The sequence below is a fragment of the Vespa crabro genome, chromosome 2, assembly GCF_910589235.1.
Source record: "Vespa crabro chromosome 2, iyVesCrab1.2, whole genome shotgun sequence".
Lineage (NCBI taxonomy): Eukaryota > Metazoa > Arthropoda > Insecta > Hymenoptera > Vespidae > Vespa > Vespa crabro.
This window is the reverse complement of record NC_060956.1, coordinates 10821880-10832833: the sequence shown is the minus strand read 5'-3', so window position 1 is coordinate 10832833 and position 10954 is coordinate 10821880. Positions and strand designations below refer to the sequence as shown.

General features: G+C 23.2%; 1 protein-coding gene across 1 annotated transcript; it reads right to left on the bottom strand.

The window, feature by feature from the left end:
• Window positions 1-6810: 6810 nt before the first annotated feature.
• Window positions 6811-8320, bottom strand: LOC124421690 (COP9 signalosome complex subunit 5-like). The gene has a single exon (XM_046957161.1). It carries the CDS (start codon window positions 7896-7898, stop codon window positions 7524-7526), a length of 375 nt encoding a protein of 124 aa, XP_046813117.1. The 5' UTR covers window positions 7899-8320; the 3' UTR covers window positions 6811-7523.
• Between the last annotated feature and the right edge of the window lie 2634 nt (window positions 8321-10954).

The following is a 10954-nucleotide window of genomic DNA, read 5'->3' as shown; positions in this document are numbered from 1 at the left end:
TGAAGAACAGACAAATTATTCATAGATTACTTATAAAGAATGCTAATTGTCAGCTTTTCGAGATCAGTTTTTTTTTTCAAGGTTTTTATGTTTAAGATATTACATCATTTACATGCAAAATATTTAAAAAATTTGCAGCATTACAAAAATATATAACAAATATAAATATAATACTTTATTTTGCATTTTATAAGGAAAATTACGGTCGCGTCAAGTTGAAAATTCTAGGAAAATTATTCCTGAATACATTTATGAATATAATAAACAATTACTATATACTATTTTACTTATAACAAATAATAGATAAAATATAATTAATAAAAGCATAAATTATATTGATGAAAACAACAAATTTAGCTACAAAATAGGATAATAGGAAAGTAACAAAATGAATGAATAACTGATATTGTGTATTAAGAAAAACAGTTGAATATTTATATACTACTGTCCCATTTGTTGGTTTCAATAATCTTCAATTTTTCTTGTCTTGTATATATCAGAATACTATAAAAAAACCACCAATAATATCAGAAAATGCAGTTAAATTATATAATTTACAATATTCTGATAATTTGTAATTTTTGTATTTCACATCTTACGTAATATAATAACATAATTTTTATGATATAGAAATATATATACTCTTTGTACTCAAGAGTTGCATTTTTCTTTTATTTTTATTTTTATTTTTATTTTTATTTCTATTTCTTTTCATATACATAGATACAAAATATTTGCAAATTATATTGTAATTTCTATTATATTTATCTATCATAGTAATTCTTACTGTTAAAAATATAATATCTATTTAATGCTGATTTATTTTCTAAGCTTTATATACGCTAAAAATATGCGTATGTGACACAATAAATAGCATTTCATGAACAATCTATTTTCACGTATGTGTGATGTAAAAATACAATGCGCAATTAATCCATTCTTCAAATTTTCAGCTGCATTTAAACTTTGGAATATGTCATTTTTGATAAAATATATAAATTACTATCTTTATACATTTCTTATATATTGGACAAAAAACCAACAATAGGGCAGACAAAATTAAACAATATATTTTTGACAAAATACAATAATGCAAATGCAAACGTTACATACTCTGTTTTGTGCGAATGATTCTTCTACTGTCCTAAGAAATATTGGAATAAAACCATATTGTGATATTTATTTATGAACTAGTTGGACATTTATAAATTGCCTGTTATTTCATGTGCAAAACATGTATAATAGAAAGCAGATTGTTTTTTAATATAGAGGAAGAATTATCTGCACACTCCAGGTAAAAAGTACATAATCATTAGAATATTGTATAATAATAAATTCTGTAAAATAAGTAGTATGGAATACTTAAAAAAGAAATTTCATGATCAAATTTACCGAATTTATGTTATGTAAAACTAAAAATTACTTGCTATAAATTTGTAGCATTTTTATTTTCTTGTAATTTTAACATTAAATTATCATGTTATCTATCATGTAACAATATTAATCTGAGATTAGGTATATTTATTTGCAAATTCATTGTGTCCAATGTTTATACAATTATTGAATATTTATTTTATAATGAATCAGACAGCAACACATTCATGATTCAATGTAAAATGTTTTTTATTATGTTTACTGTGTTATGTGTATATGAAAATTTATATTCCTGTCTATCGAAATATCATAAAACTGCTTAGGTGGGGAATGATAATATTTGTCATTTTTACGTTTTTCTTAAAATATAAAGAAGTTGTATGTATTAAATATAATTCATGTCGATAGATATTTATACATTTAATATCTAAGCATTTTTTCTGTGAAATACGAGGTAACAAATGGCTGTATTACTGTGATTATATAACAATCCTTTGCTTGCAATTAAACTCATTCATTCAGTATGTTGATATTTGTGCAAAATTCAGTGCAGTATCATGATATATAAACAGACAATTTTCTAATGTTATATATACCAATTTAATTATATAATAATGTGTATTTTGTAATTACTTTCAAATTATATCTAAAATATATTTCTGTAGGACATTCCTTTAGAAATTGGTAACATTAACATTAATGATAGTATAAAATAGTTATACCATTTTTTTATTTTAATACAAAAATAATTTGAATTTATGTAACTTTTCTTTTTTATTCATTTATATGACATTTTTATGTATAAATTTTAATTAAACGACATAATAATAAATTAATTTTATATCGCTTTAATAAATTTTAAAAAGCTAATAAAAATGATCTTAATAGCAACAATATTCTATTATTATATATCTTAATTTATGTAAATGTGTGCTGCTATTAGTTTTATTTGATTTCGATGTTAATTTTTAGTTTGTTTCCAAAGCATCACAGTCATTTGCATCCTCATATTTTCTACAATACAATTGGTGTTTAGTAACAATTAGTAAATTACAAATTAAAAATTCTTATTGAAATTTTAATTATAATACAATATACTTTTTTGGTAATAGATCTGAATAAAATAAGCAAATAAGCAAATAAAATATTAATACCATGCACGAAAAAATAAACTGTAAACAGTGCCATTATATGTGAGCAGGTTTTTGAAAGTAATAATAAAGTTACATTTTGCGTGAAATCTGTTAATATTTTTAATTTCTAGAGTTAATTCTGCATCTCTAAATATTAATAAGAATGTTATCTTTTTATTATTACTTATTTTTATGGAATATATAGTATAACATATAATATAGTATAGTATAATATAATATAATATAGTATATATAATCAATCAAATTTCCTCTAATTTTAGAAATGCGGAATTACATAGAAATACCCATTAAAATATTTTACTATTCTTACGATCTTATAACAAGATGGTCTTCCGGTACAATAATGTTTGTGTAACCTAATGTTCAACAGAGCTATTTGAAAACACACTAAAGAAAATATTTATAAATTATAATCCTAAGCTTAACATATACGTTGTTTTCTGCAAGTGCTATGTCAAGTTCAAACATATTCAAGAGACAGAGAAAATATATTCATATTCTGTATTTTATAACATTTAAAGCATTGTGTACTATTCATTATAATAAATTATAATATATATTTTATTCATGTACAACATGAAACGTTGTACGAATGAATGTGATGCTGTTTTTAGAGTTGATATAGCTTCGTTTTGTCTTCTTGTGATTTGTATTCTTATTGAAATTATAAAGATGATTCCAAAAATTTGCTAAATAATTATACTTATATTAAAAAGTAGAGCTATATAGAATGCAGTTAAATAATAAAAATATTAAGCTTGTAGAAGTTTCTTGACTTAAAAAGTTTACATTTCAAATAAAATAATATATTTAGTCATTTTTGTATAACACAGAGTAATATTGACTTCCAAATATCTTTACATAGTTCTTTAATTAATAAGTATTTTCTATTCGATTGAAAATAATAACGTTTATTATTTGTAAGCTAAAAATATAATTTTTTATGTATGAATTAACTGATGAAATGACTAACACATACACTTCGCTCATGTAATCAATTTTTTCAATTTACAGAATGGTTAACATTTCTATCTATCAATTCTATTTTTCTAACCCGAAATTTATGATACATTCTTGTGTAGTTGCTCCAAAAATAAGAAGTTTTTCAATATGCATATAAATGCATATTAAATTATTACTCATTTATATGCATATAAATACTTATTAAATTAATGATTTTTCATGCTTTTGTACTCCATGTACAACAGAGACGTTCAAAATTGGTACGTAAGGTCCGTTACCCTTATCCCCATTCTTTTTTATTTCTCTAAACAAATTCTTGCTTTCATCATACCAGTACTTTCCTCAGTTTGTTTACTATTATTACATTATAATAATCACAATCTTACTGTTTAATCTAGATTGTGAATTATAATATTTGAAGATGCCAAAAAAGTAAACATATTTAAACAGGGATAATCAATAAGCAGTAATAAGAGAATTATTTCTTCTTCAATCAAAAATTTGCACGTCTCTGATGTAGAATATTGCTTAAATTCATGTAAATATTATTAATGCAGTATATAAACTATAAACTACTATACTAGAAAATAATAACGAATAATGATCACATAAATATTTTTAAATCCAAATAATTGAAAGAACAATAGTATAGGAAAAGTTAACAAATTTTTTAAGTGGTTACTTCTGGTAGAGATATTCATAGATGCGCATTTTATATGACTGTTATTCATTCTAAAACTCATATGATCTACTTTTTGTATCATTCGGATTTTATACGTTTCTAAAAAAGTTTCACTACGAAGTAACTTCATACGTATAATGTACAGCCATGACTATTGATAATGTACCAATGGATTTTACATCAATAGGAAAAGATTTCCCTTCCATTAATCTTACTATATAGAATAAAATATGATTGTTTTTGAAAAATATTCATATGTATTTAAAATATATAAATGAAACGAAAAAATAAAATCTTGGTGAACAAATAAAAATAGTAGCTCAAATTATAGTTGTCTAAAAATAGAACAAAGAACTACACATAGTTCTCAATTCACATAAATATTGATTTTTTACTACATATGATCATTACTAGGATAACAAATTGAAAACTATGCGTTAATGAGCAATCAAAACATCAGGTAATACTTACTTAAACATTTATTCGATATGTACTCATATATGTAAAAATAATTGATACAATTATACTTTCTGTATATACATTAAAACATTTGAGTAATAATATACATAATAAGATAGAAGGAATGGGAATCTTTTATTACAGTGAAATTCAGTAGTTTAATAACTGCGATAATGTACACAACTCGCTATTATAATCTCATGAAATAATCTACCCACAAAATGGGTGTGACTAATAATGTGTAGATGATCAATTTTAAAAATCTAAATTTCCAGAATAATACTGTCATGGATGTTAATAAAATAATAGAATTGAAACTTTAGAGATTGTCATAATGCAATTGGAAATTTGATCTTTAAAAAACTGTATATTACTTACATTATATTTATGATTCCATACGCTTTATGTCATGATTACAAATGATTAATAATCTTATTAAATTCTATGGACCTTTTTTATTCAGTTGAATTATTTTCTTTACGGTTTAAAATTGCCACACATTTGTACACGTGAAATTTATACTAATTGCAAGTAAAGCCTATCGTAATTCGTTATTGCTTATTTTTTATTGTGTTGCTGTAACATAAAATTCATGTTTACACACTGAAAATATATAATATACAATGGATTTTTATATATGTGTACAATAAAATAGAAGTAGGAATTAAAAATAAATAATGTTATTAGACTTTCCTGCACGAGTCATCGTGCATGGTTCTGTATTTTACCAATTTATTTAAGAGTTTTTTTACATTGGATCAAAAAAAATAAATGTTATTAATAAATTTAGTGCAAGTATTTTGTATAATAGTATGTTTACTTAAAATTAATTTCATTTTTCGAATTCAAAACCATTCAATATTGATTTTCGTTAGCATTATTTAACCATATATAAGCTTGTCTGCATTTATGTATTAGATATATAATATATTACAACAAATTATTATTACAAAGATTGCTTCTATAATGTTTGCTATATCAGCAGATTTGAAGACACACAAATAATCTTTTTTAAATCTTCTAAATGTTTATATTATTAAACCTTAATAATTGTTTCATTTTCTACTTATTGTTTCTAAATAAAAGTGTTTATTAGAAAGAACTTTCTAATAAAGGTGTAGGTTACTAATTATTATTTCAATAAAAATTGATTAAACAACATAAACATATTTATGTATACATAAGTCTATTAAAAAATTACATGGATTACATAGTGTCATGACTATAAAAGTGATGCAATTTGAAAATATTAGTTTTCTTTTTTTTTTCTAAAATATAATAACATTTATAAATTTTATTATAATTTTAAATTATTAATTAGTCTTATTTCTAGAATTTTAATACTTTTGCAAACAGTGATGCTTAAATGATCTACTAAAAGTATATTATGTATATTTCATATGGATATAATAAAAATGAAAGCTGTAACGTTTTTATAGAAGAACGCGTTCGATATTACTACATTCCAAATATTAATTTTTCACTCGTAAAGTACAAAAGCATAAATGCGCTTTACAGCGATCAGAATATTAAAAGATCAAACCGTACTACAAACTAGTAATGTAATTTACGAAAGTGCGTAACTATTGAAATAATTTAATGTTTTATTATATAACAAAATTACTGCACATAAATGCAGCAAGATTCATTCATTATTACTGATAATTGTAGTACATTCTAATAAATGTCAGTACAAATTCAATAATAAAGATAAAAAACATCATTTGAGTAAATAAAATACTAATAATTCGTATTTTTGGCAATACAAAAGTTAATAAATATTAAAATAGTATAGTAGTTATATGTAACTAATAAATAAATTTCGTTCTAATATTTTTTTGATGACTAAAAATTTATATAAAAATAATAATTATTATTATTATTATAATGGTGAAAAATATAAATACCAATAATATTGATATCGATAATAATTATCTTATGGCATACGTGTAATTTGTAGGACGATTTTCATCATTGCTTCTTATGCTATTTTTAGGTAATGTATTATAAACATTGTAAATCAATAAATTGAATGAATTCAAGTAAAGTTATATCTATATTTTTTTCATCGTCATAAAAATAAATAAATTACTTTAATATCTAATAAACAAGTTATTGAATTCCATTACTTTTACCAAATGCCAGGAGATTGGAATCGAGAAATTGTTCAGAATTTTATTTGATTAAGAATATAGTATTTTGGTTTGGTTCATTTTATTTGTAAATTTAATAACTACTGCCACACCGATAATTAGCAATAATGTCCTTTTTATATTTTGGTACAGAACCTATTTTTAATAGCAAGGGACTTATTAAGCAGCTCCCCTGTTTATTTGGTTTTGGAAAATCCTGAAGTTCGGGTTAACATAAAAATGAGCTCAAGTGATAGTGATGTATGGATTAAAAGCCTATACATCACTACATATACTTTCTAGCAAATAAAAATGTGAAAATAAAATATATTTTTGTTTCATTAAATTTTTAAAGTATATGTATATATCTTTGAATACATGCTTGTGTCATAACAAGACATGAAAAATCACAACCACCTAGTAATTATTTCATAAAGAATCTAGCAATCGTCTATCTAATGACGATTTGAAATATGATACTTCTAACGAATGATATTGTTTACAATATACATCAAAGTCTTCGATTTTATTTAAAGGTATTGTTTGATATTTCGATGGTTCCTCTTTAGCAGGTTTATATCCTTCCAAATTAAGAATAGTTACTGACATTAATATAGTACAAATTATTTTGATATTAATACATTATGATAAAATATATTATAATTTATAATTCTATATGACTTTTCCAATATACTTTTAGATAAATTATAAATGCTCCTAAACAAACTTTATCCGCAGAAATAGTTCGCACAGGATCAATTACAATAGCAACAAATGGTTTTTGAAAATTTTAACTAAGCATTTGTGTAGATACATCAATATCAGACAACCCACATCCATAACCTGGATGACTATGATACTAGCCAATAGCATCCTCTTGTTTGCCGACCTATACGGATATTTTAATATGTTAATAAAAACAAAAAAATTATGTTCTCTTGATTTCAACTGTTTTGCAGTTTCTATATATGCAGTTATATATTCATATGCTTGAGCTTGTGCATTAACCTTTATTTCTGTCTCTTCAACAGATAATGCAAAAGAATCCATAACAATCATTGTATTTGCTGTTACTTTTTCAAGCAAAAGACCCATTACCTTTAACGTTCCACCAGAATGTGTATGAATTACCATTTTTAATAATGCTAATGCTAAGATTTTAATATCTTTTAAAAAATGAGGACTATATCGAGAAAATCCAATACATTAGTAAAATTAAATATGATTTTTACTTATTATGAACTTCTAAAGAATGATGTTAAACTTGTACAAATGATTATACATTTATATTAAACATATTCTTTTTCCCATGGCTTAGCTGCCAATATATCTTGTTCTTTCCTATCATATCTGTATATTTCATCGACTATACTGATTTTAACATTATTTAACATCTCAAGTTTTCTGAGCAATAATACTTTGATCATTGGATATACTAGACATTTTTTTACTTCCTCAAAGCTATAAACTATCAAAAATTAAAATTAATTAATTAAATTATTTTTCACGATCCCTTAAAAAATATAATTGATTTTATATTTAATCGAATCTATCACATATTACATTAAATATTAAATATTTGCAATAATACGATTATAATTAAAATTATAAAATAAATAAATAAATAAATATATATATATATATATATATATATATATATATATTACATATTATATATGTATGTATATATACATACTTATATATATAATTATTATTTAAATATATATAAATTTTGACAAATTTACGCAGATATCAAGTTTATTATATATTATTATAAATTTGCATAACGTTTGTCCTTCTTAAGTATAATCATAAACAATCACTTTTAAAACAAATTCATAGATATATCTAACACGAATCGATGCATTATAAGTTTTTAATAATAATATGAAATTATTTTCTTACTCCAATTTAAGTTATTTTCTTAAAATTGTTAATAAAACATTTAATAATCAGAAGATTGTTAAACTAAATCGCTGTACCTGAAATATGAGTATTTCTATTGACATCTGTTGTTTTTATCTAGACTCATATTTGAATACTTCTTTAGTATGCATAAAAGTTATTGACAATGATAATTATAAATTTTACGAATATCTAGAAATCTATATAAATATTATTGTTTAATTATTTTTAATTTTCTAAAAATAACCGATTAGTTTAATATTAAAAATGAAACCAAAACGTAGATTCAATTCAACTATAATAAAATTAAAACATGAACTTATTTATTATTTATATTATGAACTGTTTTTTAAATGATTGTTTAACATACATATTATTGTATATCTAATCACTTAAATTAAATTGTTTTTCTGTTCGTATTTTGATGTTCATTATATTTAAATTAAAAAAATTTCAAGAAAACTAAATAGGAAAAAAGGAAAAGTAAATGTATTGATAATTAAACCTAGTCCTATTTACAATATTTTATACATCAAATTTACTATATGGAAATCTTTTAAAATGACATCAATTTAGAGCTAAACAACTAGATTGGTTTACTTGTCAAACTTTCACGTGCTACTCTTTCATTTATACGAATTTTGTGTTCACACGATCTTCATCATATATGTATAATAATGGCATATTAAATCTTTTCATTTGTATTTTCATACACGTACAAAAATAGTAACATTAAGTAAGTAGTTAAGTATATGTGTTTGAATCTTCTATTGAAGTTAAAAGTTAATTTAATTATTATACAACGTAAAAGATAAAAAAAATATTGTAAATCGTATAATTTTTGATGGTTAAAACTTGCTGCATCCTTGGATGCCTATTGGTAATAAAAGTCCCCTCGCATTATTTTCCAGGAAATTCGAACATGTTTATAACTTGAAAAATTGCTTTACCATCGCTCAAAAGAAATATATTAAACGATGATGAATTAAAAGAAATGACAATATGTTGCATTTTAGACTTTGATTATGTTACAATAGATTATAAATATAGAAAACTTAGGCCAGATATTATGCCAAGTATGAAATTAATACCTATTTATAATATTAATCTTTAAAGAATATTAATCTTTTAAGAGAACAAAAAGTCAAAAATATTATGGTAATTTATTTCTGTTTAACTTATTATTACTTTATATATATTTTTGTAATTTTATTATATTATTTTGCTAAGAATTTCAGCATAGTCAGGAAATCGAAATTTTGAAGGACGATGGAAACTAGAATGTGAAATCATCGTTATTAATCTTCGAGAATTAAATTTATCAAATGAAATAATAGAATTTAGACCTAAATCGACAAGTTTATACGACATAATCTATAAACTAAGAAAAAACAAAACACGCTGTTGAAGTGAATGTCATTGAGATGGAAGTTAAAGCAAATTGACAAAAAAAATATATACAACATAAAAACACCCAGTCTTTGATGTCCAAATTACCGTATACACAAAAGCAATTTAGACAACTTACATTACGTGTTATTCGATATAAACCAAAGATTTTAAAAATGTAGTAACAGGAAAGTAAAACCTTTAGCTACTAATGTTAATATTTCGATGCAAAAAGAAACAAAAGAATGAGTATATAACATTTAAAATGATTTTTTATATATTGCTGGATAATAAATTATACGTTGTTGAAATTACAATGTAAATAATTTGGAATTTGATACTAACTACAGGAATGAACTACAAAAAATGTTAGTGTTTGGATGTTGACGAAAGTAATGACATTACTAATGAACACATTGCGCAATATTTAAATTAAAAAATAGGAGAACGATTGAACGTTTATAAATAATAAATTCGAACAATTATAAGTAAATAATCAATATTTTTATTGATAATAGAACTGTATATAATAAAGAAAAATGTTTTATTATACGATTAGTGATATTTTTACCAAAATAGCGACAGAAATTGCGTGTCAGGTATTCAACAAATTGTTAGAAAAAAACATTTGACTGAATATGAAAATACTAGATGTTTTGTCAGCCATTTGCAAGTTTACGTCTGTTCAAATGAACAAAGTACATAAACTTCCCAGGTCACACCACGTGGAGGTTGCTGCAAAGGTGACCCACCCCCGGAGTGGGGTTGGGCCCGGGCCCAATTTGAATCAATTACAAAAACATACATGTGACCAATTCTGTTTGTAGGATCGTCGTATATTAGATTCCAACCAACTCGCGCTAAAATCGTGACTTATACGAAGAACATACAACCAG